General features: G+C 48.5%; 2 protein-coding genes across 10 annotated transcripts in view; both read right to left on the bottom strand.

Annotated features, from left to right (window-relative positions):
- Nucleotides 1–2314: 2314 nt before the first annotated feature.
- On the bottom strand, nt 2315–6518 carry LOC122198375. Its single transcript, XM_042902987.1, has 4 exons — nt 6393–6518; nt 6171–6278; nt 3543–3779; nt 2315–3184 (listed from the first exon to the last, which is right to left on the bottom strand). Exons 1-4 carry the CDS (start codon nt 6516–6518, stop codon nt 2642–2644), a joined length of 1014 nt encoding a protein of 337 aa, XP_042758921.1. The 3' UTR covers nt 2315–2641.
- Nucleotides 6519–11585: 5067 nt separating this feature from the next.
- DYRK1A (dual specificity tyrosine phosphorylation regulated kinase 1A) overlaps nt 11586–24305 on the bottom strand; it is a 147866-nt gene continuing 135146 nt past the window's right edge. For all 9 annotated transcript variants that reach the window (XM_042954398.1, XM_042954390.1, XM_042954394.1 and 6 more), the window contains 3 exons: nt 20674–20980; nt 19832–19956; nt 11586–14919 (listed from right to left, as the gene is read on the bottom strand). In XM_042954398.1, the coding sequence (XP_042810332.1) occupies nt 14299–14919; nt 19832–19956; nt 20674–20980 (1053 nt within the window). In that variant the 3' untranslated portion in view covers nt 11586–14298. The remainder of the gene's footprint in view (nt 14920–19831; nt 19957–20673; nt 20981–24305) is intronic.

Genomic DNA, 24305 nt, shown 5'->3' on the forward strand with positions numbered 1-24305 from the left:
ACCCTGCCTTTGCCAGGCTCCCCCCACCCGCCCCCGCCTCAATGGCCCACGGGACCGGCTGGGGTAGCTGGTGCCTCTCTCCAGCCTGAGAATGTTCCGCCAGGTACCAGAGGGAAACAGCGTCTCCATCCTTGATCCCCTAGCAGATTCCCTGCTGGAGGGATTCACTTCCAGCCTGATTAGCAAAAACCACTTTCAAAGAGCTTTTTGGGGAGAGACCTTACTGGTCTGGCCGGATTCCCAGATGCAACAGGACAGGCATCTCACACCTACTTTACATCAAGCTTTGGAGAGAGCAGAGGGGGGAGGAGGTGGGGGGTGGGGGCAGACGTTAACTCTGACACAGGTACTGGGGCGCTGAGGGGGCACACGCAGGTGCCACCCAAGGGTCCTGGACCGGGGGGGGGGGGGTGGGGGGACACCAGCGAGGACCAGAAGCGCATCACAGGCGGAGGCTGAAGCAGGCACATTTGAGAGGCTCGGGATCAGGAAGGCAGGAGGCTGTGGGTGGGGGTCAGGTCTTGGATGAATTTTCCAGAACCTCCAATGATGTCCGGGCAGTGGCAGGGGTAGGGTTTTAAATAGAACAGGCCAACGTCAGTAAGTGACAACTGTCAGGGAAGGGTGGGCGGGGCATGAGCAGTGGGAGGCGGCTCCAGGAGGCAGTTTGGGGGAAAGGTGAGTAGACTTCAGTCTACAAACCGTGTCCTTGGGCGGGGTGCTCAGCGAGGCTCCAAGCGACACGCTGTTCTAAGAGTTTTGGGTGTATCCGCTCATTTCATCCCTGGGAACCCACAGGGTAGGCAATATTCTCATCCTCGCTTTTTTTTTTTTTTTTAATAGAAAAAGTTGTATTTATTTTTGAGAGAGAGACACAGCGTGAGCAGGGGAGGGGCAGAGAAAGAGCGAGACCCAGACTACAAAGCAGGCTCCCGGCTCCGAGCTATCAGCACAGAGCCCGACGCGGGGCTGGAACCCACGAACCGTGAGATCATGACCTGAGCCGAAGTCGGACGCTCAACGGACTCGGCCACCCAGGCGCCCCTTGTGCCCATTTGAAAGACGAGGGGGCAGAGACCCAGGGAGGTCGAGTACCCTGGCCGGTCCGGGACGAGGAAGGCGTGCGGTGTCCGGCCCAGACTGGCACGTAACGGACACGTTAACGGTGGGACCCCCCCCCCCCAGGATGGTGTCAGGCCAGGCCAAGACTGGGGGGGGGGGGGGGGGGGAGACTGGCACAGAACGGGCGTGTTGCCCGCCGACGGAAAACGCTCCCGTTGACTGCTTCCGGCCCCAAGAAAAGGGCTTCTCCAGAGGCTCACAATGGGGATGCCACCCCGGGCTCCCAGAGAAGATCAGTGAAACACCGCCTGGTAATTCAGGGGTCTTTACAGTCCTCGAATCACTCCCCCGCCTCTTCCCTCTGACCTTGCCAGCAACGCCCGTAAACCAGGGACACTGTCTGGGGGTCCCACCACTCCTGTCCCAGGGGAGAGCAGGATGGGGCTTAGCGCTGAACACACAGCAGAGCGCCTCAGACTCCCTCCCCACCCCTCGGTAGGTCCTCACATCTCACGCTGAGGACGCTCCGAGGCAGGTGTCCCCGTCCCCGTTTTAAAGTTGAGGGAGACTAGGGCTCAGAGAGGCCAAGCAACTTGCCTGAGGACACACAACCAGTACAGGGCAGACCTGGGATTCCAACCAGCCTGACTCCAAAGCCGATTTGCTCACCACTGACTGTGCTAGGGACAGAGAAAGGTCTCCCGCGCGGGGCATCCGTTCTGAGCAGTCCCTATAAAGGAGTTTGCAGAGGCGTTAAGAGCAGTTTCTGGAGTCTGCTTGCCTGGGCTGGGGGGCTGGCCTCATCGCTGCCACTCACGGACACTCTCTCCTTGGGGCTTCAATCTCCTCCATCTGGGAAATGAAGGTCAAGACAGGACCCATCCCCCCTCGCTGGGAGGTTGTGTGCATTAAATGCGACGTGCCCAGAGCTTTTGTTGCTTCTGAACAGGGACTGTTGTGGTATCACAGAAAGAGGCTTGGTCTCTGTCGCCGGTGTCTGACCCAGAAACCCTAAGTCCCTTGTCACTCCTTGAGTGACAGGAGCATCTCTGGTCCTAACATGATGACCCTTGGGGGGCCCTGGACAGCTTCAGGATGGGGGCTGGTCTTTCTAGAGAGAGACCAGGCTTTGACTAGAAGCCTAGATCTTACTTTCAGCTCACCCCCTAACCTCCAGGGGAGGAAGGCCGCAAACTGATGTGATGAATCCTCCCTGAGACCCACCCCCTCCCCCTGTTCCCCGCCCCCGGACGAGAGGATTTAGAGCCTCTGAGCTGGTGAACATCCATGTGCCAGGAGGCTGGCGTCCCCCAACTGCACGCGACAGAAGCTCCCGCACTCGTGACCCCTCTGGATCCCACGCTCTTCATCTGGCTATTCGTTCGTGTCCTGCATAATAGCCAATAAATAACGCGCCCTCTTGAGTGCTGTGCACTGTTCTAGCAAATCACTGAACCAGAGGAGATCGCGGGAACTGCTTCACAGCTAGTCGCTCAGAAGCTGGCTCGGGACTCGCGACTGGCGTCTGAAGCGGGGGCTGTCCTGTGGGGCTGAGCCCCCTGCCCGGTGGGATCCCGCGCTAACTCCAGGTAGGCAGCGTCACAACTGAATTCTTGGGACACCCGGCCGGTGCGTGCAGGGGGTCAGAGCATCGGTTGGTATCGGGAGGAGAAATTAAACGCCTCCACTGCCCTTGTGCAGGCAAACTGACGGCAACGCGAGCCGAGGGCAGACGGTGCCAGCACACAAACTGGGAGCCGCAGGCTGGTCGTCGGGCTGGCCTTCCTCGCTGCTGGACACGCGGCTGTCCTGTAGGTGGTTCCCGCGTCAGAACTTGCTCCCGTACCAACAGACGGAGGCACGGAGGTGGCGTCCTCCTCCCGGCTCGGAGACTCCCTGAGGAGCAGAGGTAAGTCCCCGGGAGCAGGGCCAGAGGGTCGTGGATCCCTGCCCCAAACTTGCCCTTCCGCCGCACTGACAGGGGAGGCCGAACCCCCGCCCAGCCCTCAACTCTTTTGCTCCATCGATTGAAGGGAGGGGCAGAATTTTTCCTGAAGAGGCCAGATGTAAAATACTTTGAGGTTTTCTGGGTCAAAAGCCAACAATCTAGGATATTGTGGATCTACATCACAAAAGAAAAAAAATTTAATTGGTGAAACCCAAATATAATTATCGAGCACGTTTCTTGAGGTCCGCTAATGAGTGCAATTTTCATTCTTTTTAGCGGGGGCTTAACATTTCACTGAATTGAGGCGCAAAGCTAGAGTTGCCTCTCGTCACCATCGGCTGCCCGCGTGTATCTGTTAATGCTGACCTGTGATAAGACTTCACAGATCTCATCGCGGAGACCGTCTTCACGTGGACAGGTGCCTCACAACATCCGTACCAGGCCGTAAGCACGGGATTTTTAGCCAAGCACACGGACCACCTGAAAGGCATTTGTGGAATTCTGCTAGATTTTTCTCTCGAGGCTTATTTACCTTTGGGCAGATGAATCGCTTCAACTGAAGGGTCAGGCCGGAGTTCCGCCATGGAGGCTGGGTGGATTTCGCAACATGGGAATTTCTTGTGGGTTCGCATTCACATCTACAAGAGCACCTGCTCGAACTGCGGTGGGAGGTCCTATACCTGCTGCAAACGCGTGTGGAACGGAGCCCTCGCTTTCGGTGTTCACTCCTGACAACACGGCAAGTGCAGTGAAGCAGCGTGACGTTATTCTGACATTAGCTCCTGTGGCGAGGACTCTACCATGGTCTGAATCCCGCGTAGGAAACACTGCTCTGCTTTGTGATTTTAGACGGCATCAGTGAAGAGGGCCAAGTCTGCAGCCAAAGCTAATTTCCAAAGCTCTTCGGGGTTGGGGAGTGGTGGCTGAGGGCCGTGCTTCTCATTCAGAGAAAGTTCAATCTTCTTGGTCCTCAGCTCAGAGACTGAAATAAAACCTCACCTGAAAAAAAACTACGACACCAGCGAACTGTCGTGGGGCAGCCCATGTCCGGATATCACGCTCCTCCTGCGGATAAAACTCCACGGACCCGGGGATGGTTCAGTCCACAAGAGAGAACGCAGCCCAGTGTTGACAATACTGGGTTCGAGAACGCTGGACTCGAATGTTCTCCGCAAAACACCTGCTGATTTAAGCGATACAGTAAATAGCCAGAGGCTCTAAAATCTGGTATCATCACAAGCTTTGGAAGCCTTTTCTATTCCACACGTATTTTTTTCCACCGTCGATTGCGACGCATCTTGAGTCAACCTCAGGTTGTATGGAACCCGTTTCCTCCACTTGGAGAACGTTTTTGCCCGCAGATGTTCCACCCAGGTTGTCGACGGAGCTGAAGTCTTGAGTAACTCGTCACTCGGCACAGACTCGTCAAACCACCGAGCCCTGCTGGTGCCACAGGTCAACCCCTGTAACAAGAGTCAGGGAAAGCCACTCAAAATCACTTGCCCGGCTTTTTAACGGACTGTTGACATCGCCCACAATATCCTCAACCCTTGGAGAGGCCGTCGTCAGAGAAAGGCTAACAGTCCTACACGAATTCACTTTCCCTGGGCACAGTTCTCCAGCCACTGCATCAAAACATGGTTTCACTGACCCACTGCGGGTCTGTGGTTTCCCCTGCTTGGCGAACGAACGAGCCAATCAGAAACGCTGGTTGTAGCAACACTATCGTGTGTGTGTGTGTGTGTGTGTGTGTGTGTGTGTGTATGTGAGAAGAAATTCTGTGATTAGATGCTCAATTTTAAATTTTCCCATTTTTCTGGCCACTGCTTTCTCGTGAGTTAGATATTTCGGTTCAGAGGCGTCACACCAGCATCTACAGCATTCTTTAGGACAGCCACCAACCACATCAAGGCACTTTATCAGTAACGAAACAATCCACCCTCCACCACGCCTGAGAGGCATGGAGGTATCGGAAGTTTCCTTTCCTCCTTCCTTGTTTTGACACGATGGGAAACACTGGTGAGAAAAAAACAAAATGTTGAGGCACGGCCACACGCGCGGCACTCAGAAGCCCAACGGGTTATAGCTGTGTCCCAGCTCTTTGCGATCCCCCAGGCAGGAAAACGACCGTGCCACACGCTCTCTGTGGCAGTTCCTCAACTCTGCCACCGTAGCATGAAAGCAACCCCAGAGAAAAACGCAAATTAAAAAAAAGAATAATCTGATGGTATTCCAAATTCTGAAGTTTAAATTTCACGCAATTTTCACATCGTGAAGTATCCGCCTGACGTTTTCCAACCGGTTAAAAGGTACAAACCACTCTTACCTGGATGGGCCATGGGAACACAGACTGGCTGTGATGTGCTGATACTTAGTCTGTGGCAACGGCAGGAAGCAGAGGCCAGTCAGCCCTGCCTTTCTAGAGCTCTCCCGTCCCTGAAGGACCCACCACCGTGGAAGGCGTGCCAAGGGCCTGATGCCAGCCACGGATTGGGAAACGCAGGTAACAGTAGCAAGAAAGCAAGCGGAAACATTTCAGGGAGACAAAAAAGAAAAAAAAAAATGTGAGGCTTCCCTGGCGATCGCTGGCACATGACACATCTATTTTCTCTTCCATCCCGAGCCTATTTTTTTTACCTTTGTTCAGAGAATCCTAGAGAGCCTCCCTACCTCTTGGTCCAGAGCTACGGCCCAGGGTCCCTCTCACGTGGCAAGGTCTGGATGAAGGATAACGTATGGTGCCTGGAGTTGTGGGCTCGGACGGGGACCGAACGCCACACGGGACAACCAGTTGCTGCGAAGGGCTACCGGGCTTTTGGGTCACAACACCCCGGAGCTGCCGCCAGGTGAGGGATTGCTGGACCCTGGAAACCAGAAGCAGGGAGGATGACCCAGGGAAGAGGGGGAGGGGGAGGGGAAGGAAGCAGCACATTCTCCGTCTGGATTCTTCAGAGCCTCCTGGAAGCTATTTTGGTTGCCCAGTTGGATGAAAAAATCCAGATACATCTGTTCATTTCCAAGTTCACGAAAAGCCTGTCAGAATAAAAACTTTTCAGCACTACGGTGATTCATCGGGACAATGCAGGCGGTCTTAAATAACTAAGCTTCTTTTAGCCCCTAAGCTGAGAATCTGGATTAATTGAGATTAAATTAGTCTCACCCAGAACTCTGCTTCTGGTGGTCCGACAACTGGAGGGGGCAGCCAGCGGTCGGTTGTCCTGGGGATCTCAAGGTCAAAGTCAACATGGAGAACTTCCAGCAGGCTGCCCTAGAGGCCAGTCGCGGGCCAGTCGGGCCATCTTGACCAAGTTGCTTAAACTCTTCGGTTGTCTCAAATGTAAAGGGAGGCGCTGACCACTGCTTCTCGAGCGATCACGCTTACTGCCGCCCGAGGACCCTCGTAAAATGCGGATTCTGAGGCTGATGTGGCCAGTCCCCGGACCACCGAGTGCTGAGGGACGAGACCATCTCCACCTCCCCGAGTCACCCTCAGGGTCATGGAAGGCATGATGGGTAACAAGTCTTGGAACAGACAGGCTTCTCGTGTTCAAGTGCCCAGGCTCTGCTCTTAACCCCCCTTCCATCGCCTCACTCACCATCACCTGCCTGACGAGGACCCACACCTCCCACCCCAGGCCCTCAATCCGTTCTCTGGCACGAAATCGCCCACTGGACTTCTCCCCTCAGATGCCCTGCAGGCCCTCAGCGCGCCGAGTCCTGTGACCGAACACGTGAGCATCCGGCCCGCCTGCTCTCCCTCAAGTGCCCCAGGCCCCGCGGCCGGCAAGCACTCTGCCCCTGCAAAGCCGCCGAGTCGACAAGCTGGAAGAAGCCCGGCTTGTCTCCCTCACCACCTCTCTCTCTGTCCACCCAATCCCAGAGATCGATCAACTCTCCTTCCCAAGTACGTGGACCCTATCCGTGTATCGACAGACACTGGCAAGGCCTCTCGATTTCTCATTACACCAGGCCTTGAACATCCTGTCGTCTTGTCCTAGGTTCCGGAACATTTCCACCACCACTTGCATGACTCCCATCTGCCCATTAGATATCGGCTTCGGCCTCGATTCCGCAGGGAAACTTCCCTCAGCACCTGGACCAGAATACACTCGGCTTCCTGGGAGGCGTTCGCCATCTATCTGCTTCCGCTCCCCAAAGCAAACAGTGACATGCCGGTTGGTGTCACCCCTCGGACACAGCTAAGTGCCTTGCACACAACAGGTGTCGGGACTCCTCTCCTAGAGTCCTCACATCAGTTGCCCCAAGATCCCCGTTCATGTTCTCCTCCAGGATGAACTGACTGCTATCTTTGGTTTGGGTGCCTTCTGTAGGAAGTAGGAGGGATATTTCTCCTGGTCTTAATCCAACCAGTAAAGGAGAGAGCAGCCTCGCTCCTCGTACCTGGCCGCTCCTGGTCACCCTCTGCTAGGGCCAACGAGACAGGACTCGCAGGGGCAGGGCCGAGCCGGGGAGAAAGGCCGGTTGGTAATCATGCGCATGGGAAGGCCTCAAGCTTGAATCTTCGCAGCCCCTACACGATGGGCAGGGGACACCTTCGGAAAAGCTCTCAGCTCCAGGAAGAAGGGGACCAGTGTTGCCAGCGTCCACACCCCCACACGTGGAGGAAGCCCTCGGAGAGACTCGGGACTCGGGTCAGAGGGCAGTGGGAAGCAGATAAATGCCGGGTACGCACTCTGCAAACAGCAAAGCACCAGGCAAGTCTGGGATTGGCGAGGGAGGCCAGCCCTGCCCATGCCGCCCCAGAGGCGTGAGGTCGGAGCTTCACCCCTGCAGGCCAGGCCCCAAGGGGCAGCCACGTGCGAACAGGGCAGGCCCAAGACCGAGAGCTGTCAAGAGGTTTGCTTTACAGGTAGACGGCCGTCTGTTACCTGAATTTTAGCTGGGGGTGGGATGGGGTGGGGGGTTACTGCTGCTCCCCAAAGAGTTGTCTCTACCTCCGGTGAACACTCAGACCCCATTATCAGATCTATTGCTTTCATCTTTATCCAAAGCCACAGGCCCGTGTGGTGCACACGTCCCTGTGAGGGAACGCCAGTCACGTATAGTCTAAAGCTGATGAACTGGCTTTTGCCCTAAGAAAATGGTGTCCTTAGGCTTGTTCTAAGGAAGGGAATGAAAACGGAATCGTGTTGAGGGACTCCAAGATGGTGGAGGTAGACAGTCTCCTACCACATCAACAAAATAAACAGAAAATAAAAACAGAAAACCAGCAGTAGCTAGCCCCCTCGTGCTTTCAAAATGTGGGTTATAACCAGTTAAGTTCTAAAAGCTTCCCCACGGTTATCAGTTTATGAACCCAGGAACCGATCGTCTACTGCTCCTGTTTCCTCCCTAACTCTGAAGGCTAACCACTCCACACGTCTGCCTCGGGGTGGCGACAGGGACGAGCGGAGAGGGGCCGCTGGACACAAGACGACCAGGTCTAACCACGCTGCCTTTCCACAGTTACTCCTGCAGCCTCCTTGAAGTTGCAGAGGAAAATTCTACTTGAAAACCATCCTTTATGAGACATTTAAATATCATACGTTACCTCAAAGCAAACTACAAAACCTACAACCTCAGAATCGTAAAATAAACGTAAGTAGCAGCAAAACGAAGTACTGAAGGAAGAGTTACAACCCAGTGACAGACTCCAGGAATAAACACAAACTGGAAAATAATCCTGTTGAATCATCCACAGAAAACACTACTCACCTGAGTTCCCGGGGTGGCTGCTATATTCACATATAGAAAAAGTAGACTGATTCGTGCTGCAGAGTCAAGCTCTGTATTCAGTTACAGATTCTGTTTTTCGAGTGCTTCCCGTACCGAGCTACGATCCTTACGTTCATTATTAGCTCACCGAAGCCCATGCAGAACCCCATGTAGTGGATGCCACAGTTACTCCCACTCTACTGAAGAGGAAAGGGAGGCTCGGAGAGGTAAAGCGACTTGCCCAGGAGAAGAGCAAGGACTGGACCCGATTCCGAGCTGACAACCATGGGGCTTCCCAAACGTCGGTTTGCTCAGACCAGGGGGCCAGTGGCCCGGAGAACTCCTGCGCTTCACAAAGACCAAGTGGGGCCAAGGCGTGAAGGACGACGTCCCCGGCCCGCCGTTGGGACCCTTAACACGTGTCACCCTCACGGGACCTCCGAGGGCTGCGGAGAGGTCACATCAACCCAGTTCCAAAAGGGAAGATGCCAGAAAGACACAAATTGTTGAAGTCTGAGACACTCGCATCTGACCATTTCTGACTCTGTTGGAGGCTTGTCCGTGACATTTTACAATGCAATGTAAGTGATGAATCTTAGTTGCTCGTTTATATTTATTTTATACATCTGTATGTATAAAAGCTTCAATAATAAACCTACACTTTAAAATCTCTTTACTACAGACTTCTGTCAGATGAGCCGCAGGCACCTCCTGGCCCTGAGAGGCGCCGGGCTACAGGTGCAGGGTCACCCGGAAAGCTCCCCCCAAACCACAGCTGCCCAGGCCCCACCCCCACCTCCTCCATCCGTCACCAGCAACTCTGCCACGATTTGTCATCTCAAGGTGGGAAACCACGAACAACAAACCGCCTTCAGGTCAAGAGACCACTAGGTGTGCAGTCACAGGTTTCCGCCAGCCGAAAACTTTCCCACGTCCGAAATGGCCGAAGACCCCCCTCCCCCCCCCCACCCGGGGTCCTGGTGTTCGCTGACCCGGGAAATCTGAAGAGGAGTCTCGCTCCCACAAAAAAGGCCGTTACCGTGCTACCACGGGTCTTTTTGCAAACACGAGCGGCACAATGCAAACTTCCGGAAAGCGAGGCATACTCGCCCCTGGTTATCCCGCGTGTGCTGAAATCTGAACGTTTTAGTTGGCGACGTAGCTCTCTTTTTGTCTTTGGACAAGATTTAGGGTAAGAAAGTGGAAACAAATTAATGACGACAAACACCTGGTGCTCACCGGAAGTCGTGCAAGAGCACCCTACCCTGGTGCTCACCGCTCCCTTGGAGCAACCGGAACCCGGGCGGGACACAGGCTGCGCGCACACCAGCGAGAAAGACAAACACACAAACCGATGGTCCACTTACCTTGCTCAAGGAGTCTGCACAAAAAATATCTAGTGCTTGAAACACAGGGACACGTAAAACTACGAGGCCAGGTGACCCCCAGGGGGACGGCTGTCGGACACAGGGTACTGCTATGCATTTTGAGGGACGACAAAGAAAATAAGCTATTTTCTTCGGGTCTCTTTTCTTGTTCCTTGTCCTAAAAATTACTTACTGTTATGTTTTCACCCTAGGAAATGAAGTCTAGCGAAGGAGATCCAAGATTAAGAAAATGAGAGCTTCTGCTCTACTCTGACACCAAGGGCTTCTCAATGCGGGGGGCCACCTGCTGTCCCAGGGAGGGTTCTAAGAAATCCGAAGACCATCTCAGGATACCAGAATGGGCCCCCGCCCGCCTGCCCTGCCCAAGCCTTAATCTTAAAATTTCAAACTGTCTTCATATATGGCACTAAAAACCAACCTCTGGTATCTGGAACAAACCATCTGAACTATCAGTTCTGGTCACCACTACAGAACTGGACATAAAAACGAGTACTGAGCTTGTATTCTGAGAGCAAAGTAAAGGCCAAAAGGAAACTGGAGAAGTGCCCTGGAAAAAATTTGGCATTTGCTATCCTGTCTTTGTATTTTGTTTATGTATTTTTTATCATATGACTTACTGCAACAGTCAGTTTCACAACACAGGAGCTGAGGAGGAGGGTACAGGGACAAATGCGACAGGCATTTCGTGGGTCTTCTAGAATTACCGCAGCCTTAAGGATTTTTTACAGGTCATTCTAATACTCCTTAAATAAAAATATGCTTAGGATTCTTGGAGTCTGATCCCATATAAAATGTGCCACTTACCGAAGTTAAACAAAATGCTCAGATCGTAAGAAAAAAACTAAAGCCAGTTTTTTTTTTTCTTTCTGATGAAGTCTAACTTTATGCGGCCAACTTGCCTTTTACGGAATCACATTTAACTTTTTAAGTAAGTTTTCTGCCTTCCTGAAAGCCACCCTCATATATACTTACATATTAATTTATAAAAGGAAAAGACTTTAGGTTACACGTCAATTCACTGTGGCGGGAGTTCCAGACTCCACACAACGAAGTCCCTGATTCGCCCCCCTACGTGGATCTGGGGAAGGAGGAACGAGATGACGTGTATTTCCTCTTGTTTCCCAGAAGGTCCAACCCTATTAAAAGAAAAACCACTGAACCCTCACATCCATTCTAAAAACTACAAGCTATTAGCACTCTGAATAGGAGACAAACTGAATATAGTAATCACTCATATAAAGAAATGATTTTGAAAATCAAAATGATCAAAATCAAAACCTCCAATTTTCACTTTCCGGGATTTGGGAAGCCTAGGTCCACGTCGCACCATTTCCTTCTTACACATTTGACCAAACTTATACTCAGTATACCTACCAGACCCATTACCTGGACCAGGTTAATTGCATAGGAAGAGTTTTTTACTATGTTTACATCTTTCTTAATTTTAAAAAAGCATAGTAAAGAGTCTGAGGACAAATTATTCAACTGTTTATCATACATAAGACCGCATGACTATGATACAAAGGGGGGTTCTTTTTCATTTAACGTTACAATATACACAGCAAGTCCGGACCAGATCTTACAATCTGCACACAGGTATTTAACCTTTTCCATGCTGTTTATGTTTTACAATGCACAGAAGTCCTGTAACCAAACCGTGTAGTAAAGCACACAAAACTGGACTGTAACATAACACAGTATGCAGAAGCATTGGATTTTATGATTTCCTTTATGTAAATAGCGGTTTAAAAACTGCTTTCGTTTTTGGTGCTTGCTAAGATGTGGCAACCAGCACAGAAAAATGACCTGACCCATATAATATCTTCCCCTTATAGTCCTAAACAGCAGTAACTACTGATTCCTTTTGATATTGCTATACTCAAGATGATATCCTTTTATTCACTGTAAACTTTTATGAACTACCAAGTTCAAAAATCATCCACAGGCTTGACATTTAATTACAAAATAAATATGGATTTCCTGATTAACAACAAAAAAATTTTGTGGATTATAAAAACGGTATTTCCAAGTTTCCATTCACATTCACATAGTTTTAAGCCTTTCTTTTTGTCACTGTTTACATATAAAAACCTGCTTTTTGTTCAGAAAAAATTGACCTAGTCAGCCACATGGAATTGACCAATAAAAAGTAATGTGGTGTTCTGCTGAGTTGTTTTGAACAGGGTTATCGGCAGAGGTAGATTACTGCTTCTTTCCTAGGCTTCTTTTGATCCCGGACAGATAAATTACTTATCTTCATTCTCCCAATTCAACCGCTCAAAAGTATAACACCCTAAAATTGGTCAATTTAAAATGGGAACACAAATTTAGCAACTGCCAGACTGTGTTACATTAAGGCAGCATAATCTCAAAACTAGGCACCTGTTAAACACCAGCCTGTTCACTTCAGGTCACGCATGAGAGTTTCGCTTTACTCGTGCTCATATTTTGGACCTGTTGGTGCAATCAAGGTCTTGCTTTCAAGTTTACAAGTAGGTTAATCAGGAATACAAGAATCGACTGCTGGTTCCATAGCTTCTGGATCCAGTGTCCCTTTACCTTCGGAAGCCTGAACACATTTAGAATGTAACAGATGCTGTCATCTTGAATTAGATGTCAATCTATTATGTTCAGAACACAGATTGCTGTAGATGTATTGGCTATGGATTCAACAACAGTTCCAGTTTTGTTTAAGCAATAGTACAGCCATAATTTTCAACTGACATTTAAAAATGGTCTAGTTACACCTTGTGTCAAAGTGCAGGACTGCTACATTATTGGTTACAGACATCTATGTGCTATAAAAACAGCTTTGGTACAATAAATTATCAAAAAAGAAAATAAATTTTTGTAAAATTCACAGCATAATTGTGAGGCAAAAAAGCAGTCACATAAAATTCTGCATTTTTTAAAAATGTTCAGGATGAACAGAAGACATCTTTGTGCAGAAGAAATGGTGGAGATACCACGTGCCGAGAAAAAAAGCAAAAACGAAACAAAACAAAAACAAAAACAAAAAAAAAAAAACAAAAAAAGTAAAAAGCAGGAAGGGACACAGCTGTAGCTATTTCCATCAAAGCAAACCACTACTTCTGTGACCTTCAACCAATAAGGAAGTCAACTTTATGACACACGCAAAGTGACCTTGCAATACCTTACAATTAGTGGGTCACAAAAGTCTATTTTAAAAGAAAGGCCTCTTGAATTACCCATTCTCTGTGTTTTCAGCATTAAGGACTGTCTGCAAAAGCATGTCCAAAAGTGATTGCATCTGAAATGGTAGGCTCTTCTAATTTCGAGTCCAAATCCATAAGGCCAAAGGTTATCCCAAAGACCACCACTCAGACCTCCCCAGGACTGGCCACGACTGACCCGTTGATTGCTTCTCAGTGCACCTCGGTTAGGAGACCAGTCACGTTCCATTACTATCTACCGTGGCCTCTCCAACAGGAGACCCACGGGATCCCATGTAATTGCTGCTTTGCTCCTCAGTAGGTTCAGACAGGAGAGTTCTGATCCCCGCCACTTAGCATGCTCACTGTGCCTTACAAACAAACTCCAGAACAACCGTCCCTTCCATACAGCTGAAGGTGATGTTTGTGTCAGCTGGAGGTCCCTCTTCCTTACAGTACTGCGTTTCCGTGCCCAAGTGTGTTTAGAGGACTTAAAAACCCAAATTTCCCACCCCCCACCCAAAACAAAACAAACGGGGGGGGGGAGGGGGGTAAAGGGAGGAAAAAGGAAAAAACAAAAAGGAAAAAAAACACCCTCGTGGGGCCCTTTATGCAAATTATGTGCAGTGCCTTTTTATTTTAAAATTAGTTGGCAAATGACCAAGACCAACATCTGAACATTAACTTCTGTGGAACAGAAAAGACAAAAAAACCCACTACGGCTGGGGTGTGGCAAGTTAAAATGGGGGAGGCGAAAAGAGGACACCTCTGCGCTCTCCGTGACGACGGGTTTGTGGACATGGCTCTTTGAAAAACTTCATTGTCCCTTTGCAATCTTTTCAAGTTAAAAAAAAAAAAAGAAAAAGAAAAAGAAAAAAAGTCAGCTTTGCCCTCTTGTAGCGGTTCAGTGTGTTAATCTCCTTCTGATGCAAGCAGCTTTGCACTTTGTTTTTTGGAAAAAAACACCACTTCTATAAAAACACACAAGAAACAAACTCAAGTTTCAATTTAGTCACGAGCTAGCTACAGAACTCTGTTGCACACAAACTCCTGTCATGGGGGACTCTTCTCTGTCAGCTCCTTGCCTCATCGTCAGATGTCCCTCAGTCATGTAATGTGTAGAACCTGTATTAGCAGAAAATTGGTACGCTGAATGTCCAGCTAGGCCAGTCTCTTGGCGGGGATTGGAGTAGACGGTCAAATTAACGTCCATAGCTCCGTTCTGTCCAAAGTCCAAGGTGTTAGCAGCCACCGGGCGATTCTGGTAGGCCTGGTTGCCTTGATTACCGGTAGAGGAGGAGGACGTAGAGGAAGAAGTAGTTGAGGAAGACAGGGATGTCATGGAGTGGTGACTATGGCCAACCTCCATAGAATCCTGGGTAGAGGAGCTATTCGTTGGAGAATTGTAGACCCTTGGCCTGGTCCGGTTACCCAAGGCTTGTTGTCCGTGGTGGTGGTGGTGGTGGTGGTGGTGGTGATGGTGATGGGAACTATTTCCATGGTGATGATGCAATGCATTCTGTTGAGGGGCTACATGAAAGGTTGTTTCTTGAACGGGATGAGTTTCAACAGTAACCTGTGTAGGAGCTTCAGTGCCTGACCAACCAAGGGGAGCAGGAAATTGCTGACGCACCTGTAAGAAGATTTTCAAAGCATTTATTCAGAGTACTGTTTCCAAGCTTTACTTAATCTTCAAACGAAAGCTAGGACACCAGCATTTATGTTAATTAGAGAGAGGGGATTTTTGAAACTTTTAATGTGTCAGTTCTAGAACACAAAATCCCGGGCCACCTGGGTGGCTCAGTAGGTTGAGCATCCGACTTTGGCTCAGGTCATGATCTCACCGTTCGTGAGTTCGAGCCCCGCCTCGGGCTCTGTGCTGACAGCTCGGAGCCTGGAGCCTGCTTGGGATTCTGGGTCTCCCCCCTTCTCTCTCTGCCCCTTCCCCGCGCGCGCTCTCTCTCTCGCTCTCTCTCTCTCAAAATCAAACATTAAAAACAAAAAAATTAGAACGCAAAATTCCAAGTATGTTTGAGCGAACCAGTATTTTACTATGAAAGCTGCAATTTTTAGCACGCTATACCCATTAACAGGCTCATGTATTTATTTCACTGGCCACTTTCTTTCCTGGGATGCATTGTTTATGCCAGGGATCAGCAAACTTTTTCTGGAAAGGATCAGATAACAAACATTCTGGACAGGTTCAAAATGAATTCTTGGCTTTCCCGTAAAGCCCCTCTTCTCTCCATCTTTCCCGTTTCAGTAAGAGCACTCTTTTCATCAGCGGCTCAGTAACTCCTGCATCCACACCATCAGCAAGTACCATGGAGCGTGCCTTCGAAACGGCTCCAGCCTGGCTGCTTCCCTGGTCTCCACCACCATCCCTTCTCCCAGGCTCCTACCGTCCACCGCTCACCCACACCGCACAACCGCCTCCTAAATCAGCTCCCAGCTTCCATCCTTGTGCCTTTTTTCCAACCCATTCTTCATAACAGAAGAAAAATCTTCTCAAAACACAAATCCAATCACTTTCCTATTTAAATTAAAATCCTTTAATGATTTCTCCGCGCACTTATTAGAAAAACAAACTAATGCAAAATCCATAGGTGGTCTGCCTCGGGGGCCACCATTCGTCTGGCCAACCTTGTCCTCCAGCCATCCTTCCTCTTGCTACCTGGGCTCCAACACCGGGTCCTCCTTCCATTCCTCCACCCGGTAGTCGTATCTTTCCAACGTCTCAGGGCATCTGTGCCTACTGTTCCTTCCTGCCTAAAATGCTCTGACTTCTCATTTCTCCTCGGGTGCTTCCTTCCCATTTCGGTTCGAGTCTTCTCTGACCACTCTGGCTGACACTGCCTCAACTCCTGGGGCAGCAGCTACCAGCTGTCCACATGGCGGCACTACACTTCCCAGCCTCCCCCGTCCTCAGGTATGGCCACGGGGCTGAGTTCTAGTCCGTGCAACACGAATGAACGTTTTGATGTTTTTATGTCACGGCCGGACCTGGCCCACCAACACCTCCCACATCCCGCCTGGTGGATGCCAGCAGACAGCCAGGCCCTAAGGGCCGGAGTTATTCGCCCAGGACACGGGAGACAGCCATGCCACTGACCTGAAAACCCTCCCGGGACCGCTACCCAAAAAAGAGACTTCATACTCCCTTTGGCTACCATATTTTGTGGGGTCTATTATCAGTCTGGCTTACTCAAATCCTCACGCATCCCACCCAACAAATCGTCATCCTAGATCACATCCTGACACCTTTTATCAGCAGTACTTGCAATTTCTATTAATTTGACTCATTTTGTTTATCTACTCTGTCCCTATGAGCTGGAAAATATGTCTTTTACCAGGAGCTGACATAAAGCGTTTCTTTCTCAGCGGAAGTGGTCTGGAGAGTCAAACTTTAAGACACACCACTGCAAACAATCCAGTAGAAAAAGAGGCAGAAAGTTCTCAGAAAATACTGACGGCTCTTAAACTACAACACGACTCAAATTCATGTATAAATAGAAAATAAGCAGGGTTGCCTGGGTGGCTCAATTGGTTAGACATTGGACTCTTGATTTCGGCTCAGGTCACGATCTCACGGTTTGTGGGATCGAGCCCCGCATCAGGCTCTGCACTGACAGTGTGGAGCCTGCTTGGGATTCTCATTCTCATTCTCTCTCTCTCTCTCTCTGTCTCTTCCATAAAAAGTTAAATAAACTTAAAACACATTTTTTTAAAGAAAAAAGAGGAACAAATAAGCAAAATAAAAATATCTTCTGTCCAATACCATTTTTCATTTCAGACTGATCAAAGATGATCACCCCCCCCCCCCGATTGTTTCTCCAAAGTCTTGCTGGTGGAAGGCTAAACTGGCAAAACTAAATGGAGAGCAATTGACAGCAATTATGAAACTTACAGATCACATCCCTCTCTGACCTGCGATTTCACATTTAGGGGTTCCTATCACAGGTACACTTAATGTGTATGAGTGATAGGTCTGTGGCATTCTACCATCATCTGTAATAGTAAAAAAGACTGGAAATTAACAGGGGAAATGACTTATGGAACATCTAAACACGGGAGTATCGTGTGAAGAAGAAGGAAGAAAAAGTTCTCCAGGTACTGATGTAGAAAGAGCTCCAAATATATATTAAAAATACCCGTAAAACATATAACGACCCCCCCCAAAAAAACAAGCAAAAAAACAAACTCAAAACATCAACTTGTGCATGGCACGCTATCGTTTGTGTACAAAGATTAGGAATCTGTATCTGTATGTGGATATGCATACAATATCTCAAAAAGGATACAAAAACCAATAGCGACATTTAAGTGAAGGTCTGAAGTGTAAGTGGCAATGACCAAAGCCGAGAGAGGGGAAAAGTGTTCCAGGCTGAGCACAGAACATGTGAGAAACAAGAAAGAACGTGGTATATTCCAAAAAAATGACAAAAATCCAGTAAGACCAGAGCAAATAAAGAGGAGAAAGAATGCCCTGAAAAGGACCAGACCGTGGCAATCACTGAGACCTTCGCAGGAAGTCTAAATTCCCTTTTAAGTACAAAGGAAAAGCCAAACACTGGTTTAAAGTAGGGAAAAGCCGCATCAGACTGCTTTACTGAATGTTCATGTGCCCGCAGAGAAGAAAATGGCGTTGACCGCTGAATGGAGTTAGATGCTGGAAGACCAGGTTAGAACATTCTTTATAGGAAGACAGGCTGGAGACGGTTGTAGCAATGGGATGAAGTGAAGAAAATACAAGCACATTTAGGATATTCAGAATTCACACAATTTACTACTTGATTCAACTGTGGGATGAGGGAAAAGACGAGTCAAGGATCAGCTCCCCAACCTAACCCCCAGGTGTAAGGCTTGAACAAATGGGTGAATCTAGGGCCATCTGTACGAGGAACACAAAAGAGAAACAGAGGCCCAGGTCAGAAATGAAGCTGGAGGGGGGACCTGGGCCAAGACGGTACTGAGGCATCGGACAGGGTGGGCGAGGTCAACCGGCAAGCGGGCAAGCCTTGGGAGCGTCCGTGTCTACAGGGTGGGCAGAGGAGAATCCGGAAAAAGAGACAGGGAAGGAAAGGCCAGACAAGTGAGGGAAACTCAGGGGGCGTCCTGCCAAGGGAAAAAGAGGGAAAGTGCTTCAAAGGGCAGGGAGGAGCCAAAACTGTCCACGTGGGTGAGAACAAAAAAGGACAAGCCTCTGAATGCCCGGCACCGGCCTCCTCAGTGGCGGCCGCAGGTGACACTTGCAGCAACGGTGTCCCCCACCGGAGCAGACCGAGGAACTCTTCACGGGTCCAACACAGCCACCACAGGCTAGCACGACGTAGGGCCAAACAGACACCAGACAGACACGGGCCAGGAGGAGGGCTGGCTCCAGCCGGGAGACACCTGGGGGGATCAGATGCTGACAGAAGAGAATCAAGCAGACCCAGGAGCCAGAGGCTGAGCAAGAGGTCAGTTTCTAAAAAGAGTAGAAGGGGCGTTGGAAACAGTGCCTACAGAGAACGGGGGAGACACGAGGTGGTGAGGAATGGCGAGCCCGCCCAGAGGCTGGGCACTAGGAACTGGCAACGGCACCGACCGTGCCAGCTTGCTGCTCGTGGTCTTCTCCGCAGCGCCCAGCAGCCCCAGCCACGAGAATGGGGCGTGATACTCAGCAACCTGTCCTGACTTCGCTTTTACAAATGATACGCCGGCCCCTCGTCACACAGCACCGTGACACAGTGCCCCGTGTGAGTTAGTATTTTACAAAGAGTATTTCATAAATATTTTTACTACCAACATCTGCTTCACCCCATTGAAAAGAAAAATACCCGATTACAGCCTCTTCTTTAACACGTTTCAAAAACAAACAAGGGGGGCCTGCACGGCTGTCGGCTGAGTGCCCAACTTCGGTTCAGGTCACGGTCTCACCGTCCGTGAGTTCGAGCCCCGTGTCGGGCTCTATGCTGACAGCTCGGAGCCTGGAGCCTGCTTCAGTGTCCCGTGTCTCCCTCGCTCTCTGCCCCTCTCCACCTCAGTCTCTGTCTCTCAAAAGTAAATAGATATTAAAAACAAAACAAAAGCAAAAAAAACCCCAAAGTAACCCCAAAACAACATGGAGGTGAGAGACCACAAACTGATTCGGAATCAAGGACCGTGAGTGACCAAAGATCACAGGAAGCGGTCGGAGCACAGTAATGAAGAGCACAAGCCAGGGAAAGTTACTGAACCCATCAAGGGTCAGTTCCCAATGTTAAAAGGGAAACTCGAACAGTGTAAGGCTCCAAGTGCTACTGTCGTAAATGAGATAAACACAGGGAATAACAACCGGAACAGTGGCTGGTATGCACCCAAGAAACGTTAGCTACTTCTACATAGCGAGGGAGAAAACTGCAAAGACGTGCTTCCTTAGTTACGGACAGGGCAGAATTCCCTACACGCGCGGAAGCTACTAAGACCCCGTGGGGTAAACGACACAACCACCGGAAATGCGCTTGGCGCCCGCCGCGGCCCCGGCCGGCTGCTGCGGGGCCGGGCCTCCGCGGCGGGGAGCTCACCTGGGGACTGTGAGTCTCACAGTCCATGGCCTGGACGGCAGCCGTGAAGTGCCCGCCGCTGTGCCGGTGCTGGTGCGTCGGGTCTGACCTGGCTCTCCCACTGTTGCTCGTCCCCGACGATCCACCTTCGGGATCACAACACAGTACTCGTAAGTCTGAAGTTAACTTTGCTCAGGTATGTATTCCAACACTCACGTTAACGCCGAAGGTACGGCACGCGCAAAAAGCTGTATGAACCTCAAAGCGTATCAGGAAGTCATCCAGTTCTCTAAGTTCTTTCACACCGACCAGTGAACTAACACACGACAGTCTGGTTTGGGTTAAGTTAGGGGAAAGTTCAGGCACGTGAACAAAGTATTTCTACTTAAGAAACCAAAGGAAAACTTTGGCTAAGAGGGGCGCCTGTGGGGCTCAGTCGGTTGAGCGCCCAACTTCGCCTCAGGTCATGATCTCACAGTGTCTGGGTTCGAGCCCCGTGTCGGGCTCTGTGCGGACAGCTCAGAGCCTGGAGCCCGCTTCGGATTCTGTCTCCCTTTCTCTCTGCCCCTCCCCTGCTCATGCTCTGTCTCAAAAATAAATACAAACATTTAAAAAAAACACATTTAAAAAAAACAAGAAAGAAAGGGTTTCGTTTCCAACTGCCAAGCAGAATTTATCACGCGTAATTAAGTATCAGAGCTTGGGGACAGGTGAAATGTTTTACTAACTACAAAGGGTAGATTTAGGTAAAACAATTCCTCCCTATCCCAACAACCAATTCTTCAAAGACTTTACAGTAACCCCCACCTTGTAACAAAAATAAGAAACGCTTCCAGGCCTCCCCGAGTATCAGAAGGACCGACCTGAGCTGGAGGACGTGCTGGAGGTGGTTCCGGAGGACTGTGACTGCTCCATCGCGGGACTCGTGGACACGCTGTTACTTGTGTTTGTACCTTCGTCAGCTGTCTTCTTGAAAAAACTGTGCTGCAGGGCATAGTAAGGTTGAATTCGAGTTTTGGGGTCATAATCAAGCATCCTTAAAATGAGGTCTTTGAACTTCAAGTAGTCAGCCACGGTATGACCCGATTCCCCAGCACGACGCCCACCAGGTCCTCCTGTTTCTACTCCGAGAATATTATGAAGTTTACGGGTTCCTGGTGGTTTATACTCCTGAAGAGAAGAAAGATAAAAAAAAGCTTTCTCTAAATGCGATGGAGTATGTAAAAGCCTGCATAACTTCAAATATGCTTAAATATGTTATATATTGAGACCTTTATTAAAAAGAACGCTTTATACTCAGATTCTCTGGATTTTCACACATTACTATTCCAAATGCGCTTGTTGTTGGAGAAATTCAAAATAATTTCAAGACCAAAAATGACTATAAAGATCATGTGGCCCAGGGGTCAGCAAACAAAGGCCTAGCCTGGGCTGTTTTTCTATAGCTTCAGCTATGAATGGGTTTTATATTTTTAAAGGTTGTAAAAACAAACAAACACAGCCACATAATATGCAATAGAAGCCCACAAAAGCCTTAAGCTTTTACCTTCTGGTGCGACCGCTGCTCCGGCCCAGTGGTCCGAATCGCTTTTCTGCCTGATACACGTGACCTCGGATGCACTTCCTTTCCTAACAATGGCTCTCCAAAGCTGTGGTAATCACTCCAAGTGAAGATTCACTGGTTTAACCCTACACGCTCGGATTTACTGTTCTCATTTCGTTTATTTTTTTAAGTAATCTCTACACCCAGTGTGGGACTGAACTCATGACCCCAAGACCAAGAGGTGCATGGTCTTCAGGCTGGGCCAGCCAGGCGCTCCCCCACCACTTTCATATTTAGATAAAGAAATTAAAAGCATTTAGAATATGCTGAGTAATAAATTAACACGTGTTGAGATTTTTCTGAAAACTCCTTTTTTAATAGATGGTGGTAGAACCCTTAAGACGCTTATGAATATTGAATTTATTCAGAATGGCATCACCGATTTTTGCTTCTAGTGACAATGCAGAAATTCGTAAGAGACCACGGCTCTCACTCTGAAAGCAAAAACACGCCAGCAGGTAGGCCACAAAATCATTCCATTTAAAAAACCCATCTGAGTGCCAAGAACTAAACAAATCAGAGTTGACGGAATTCCAGAAAATGAGAAGCCCTTTCTAGGAGAGAAGAGACCTAAGGTGAGGGAAGGAGCAAATGCCAGAGATGTGGGTAAGAAGAATCCGGCCCAGCTCTGAACCAACTCCTGGCAGTGTGGACGGGCCAAAGGCGGAGGGCAGGCGGAGAGCCCAGACCTGAGCCCCCAGGGAACTGAGCAGCAGGACGGACAGACTGCCTGGGGCAGCAGGGCTGCAGAGAGAGCACTCGGGTCGCCACAGACACTGCTTAAAAGCTAGGAAGACAGTGGAGAACAGAATCTAGGTGGAGCGAACAAACAACACAAGGCCCAGATTCAGCTCAGCTACAAAGGAGATGGACTGAGTCCCATATGACGGAGTAAGAGGTGCATCTCTTTCTGGAGGGAGGGTTTACCTCCATCACAACTGTTCTCAGATACAAAGTCCAGCGTGCATTTAAAAAACTACAGACACAAGAAATTTTAAAAAGATGGGTCCAAAATCAAAGTGCAAAAATTAGTCGGAAGACCCACATAAGTAAACCACCCAGATGCTGAAACTGGCAGGCCGGCATTACAAATAACCATGATAAACAAATAGGTAAAAGATTTTAGTTCAAAAGGTGCACAACATGTGTGAATAGATGGGGGGGTGACAGAAGACCAAATGCAACCTTTCCCTGAAAGGTAAGTGGAAATGCGGAAATGTCAGAACTAAAATATGCAATATCAGAAATCAAGAATTCACGTAATGGTTTTAACAGCAGACTGGACTCAGCAGAAGAAAAAAAAAAATCAGTGAATCAGAAGACAGAGCAAAGGCGTTATCCAAACTAAAACAAAAAAGAAAACAGCATGAACAAACTGGAGACCTCTGAGATCATGCTGAGCCTGTCACACACATTTCAGTAGAGAACTAGAAGGAGAAGAAAGACTGAAGCAACAGATACTGGAAAAGATACAGTCTTAGGAAAAACTGACGAAAGCGATCAACCCACAGACCCCAGAACTTAACAACTCCAAGGAAAATAAATACAAAGAAAGCTATTCCTGGAGACATAAGAGTCAAATTATTGAATAACTGAACAAAAACAGAAAACATTAAAATCAGCCAGAAGGAAGGGGGAAAGGGAGAAACATTACATATAGGGAAGGATACTTAGAAAAGCCACTGGCTTCTCTTTAGAAACAACGTGATACACAAAGCAATGTTATAACCTCTTTTCTCTTTTGCTGAAATGTCAACCTAGAATTCTACATCCATGGAAATGTCCATTATCTTCCTTAAGAAAGTAAATAAAGATATTTTCAGATAAACAACTGCTGAGAGACACCATCAGCAAAAGTTATTCCCTACAAAATAAAAAAGTTAGACGAAGTTCTTCAGGCCGGAAGCCAAGAAGGGTGGGAAGGAATCAAGAACGTACATAGGTAAACAGAAAAGACCTTTTTAGTATCTTTATTTTGTGTGTGTTTCAAAATTTCTTTAAAAGTCCCTTTTTATTTAAGCAGTCGATGTGTCTGCTGTGAGGGTTATAACATACGCAGAAGTGACGTACGATGCCACGTGCACAAGAGGTAGACGGTTAGACAAAAGGGCATGCTTGATCACGTGGTGTTACGTGAACGTCAACTGATGCATTAAGGGTACGTATAACACTAAAAATTACACACAGGGTAAGAGCTAAAGGGTCAAGAGAGCAGATGAAATAAAATACCAGAACACCAGAAAGTACTCCATTGACCCAAAAGAAGGCAGGAAAGAAGGAATGGGGGAAAAAAGAGGTGAGACAGAGAACAAATACAACAGTTAAAACCTAAACTTCCGAATAACTAAATGGGTTAAAAACTGAACGTGAAAAAAAGAGACTATCTGACTGGATTAAAAGGCTTGACAACTAAATGTTGCATACAAAAGCTGTATTTCATATATAAATACAGACAGATTTGACGTTAAAGGGCACAGAAAGTACAGACTATGAAAATGTTACGAATAAGAAGGTTGGTACAGGTAGTGTAATACCAGACAAGTCTGACTTAACAATTAGAAATATTACTAGAGATAAAAAGAGACATTTCATCATAATGAAAAAGTCAATTTATCACAGTCACAACAATACTAAATGGGTACACACCTACTAAGAGAGCTTTGAAACACATAAAGCAACGAAAGGGAGATGAAGACAAATCCAGAATTATCACTAAAGGCTACCATTCCCCTCTGTCATTGATAAAACAAATATCCACAGGCAGACACATGTACACACACATATAAAATAAGGATGTAAAAGATATGAAAAAAAAAAAAATCAAACAACCTGACCTATACTGACATCGGTAGACCACTACACCAAACAACTGTATAAAATGCAATTCTTTGC

This window comes from Panthera leo, chromosome C2, assembly GCF_018350215.1.
Source record: "Panthera leo isolate Ple1 chromosome C2, P.leo_Ple1_pat1.1, whole genome shotgun sequence".
Classification (NCBI taxonomy): Eukaryota; Metazoa; Chordata; class Mammalia; order Carnivora; family Felidae; genus Panthera; species Panthera leo.

What these genes read in the sequence shown, in the direction of transcription:
- LOC122198375 (XM_042902987.1), bottom strand. Translation starts at nt 6,518, where the DNA reads ATGCCTTCCATGACCCTGAGGGTGACTCGGGGAGGTGGAGATGGTCTC. An exon ending in ACGAGGGTCCTCGGGCGGCA is followed by an intron (nt 6,279 to 6,392) that starts GTAAGCGTGATC and finishes ACTGGCCTCTAG; the next exon opens with GGCAGCCTGCTGGAAGTTCT. An exon ending in AGCGATTCATCTGCCCAAAG is followed by an intron (nt 3,185 to 3,542) that starts GTAAATAAGCCT and finishes TTTGTGATGTAG; the next exon opens with ATCCACAATATCCTAGATTG.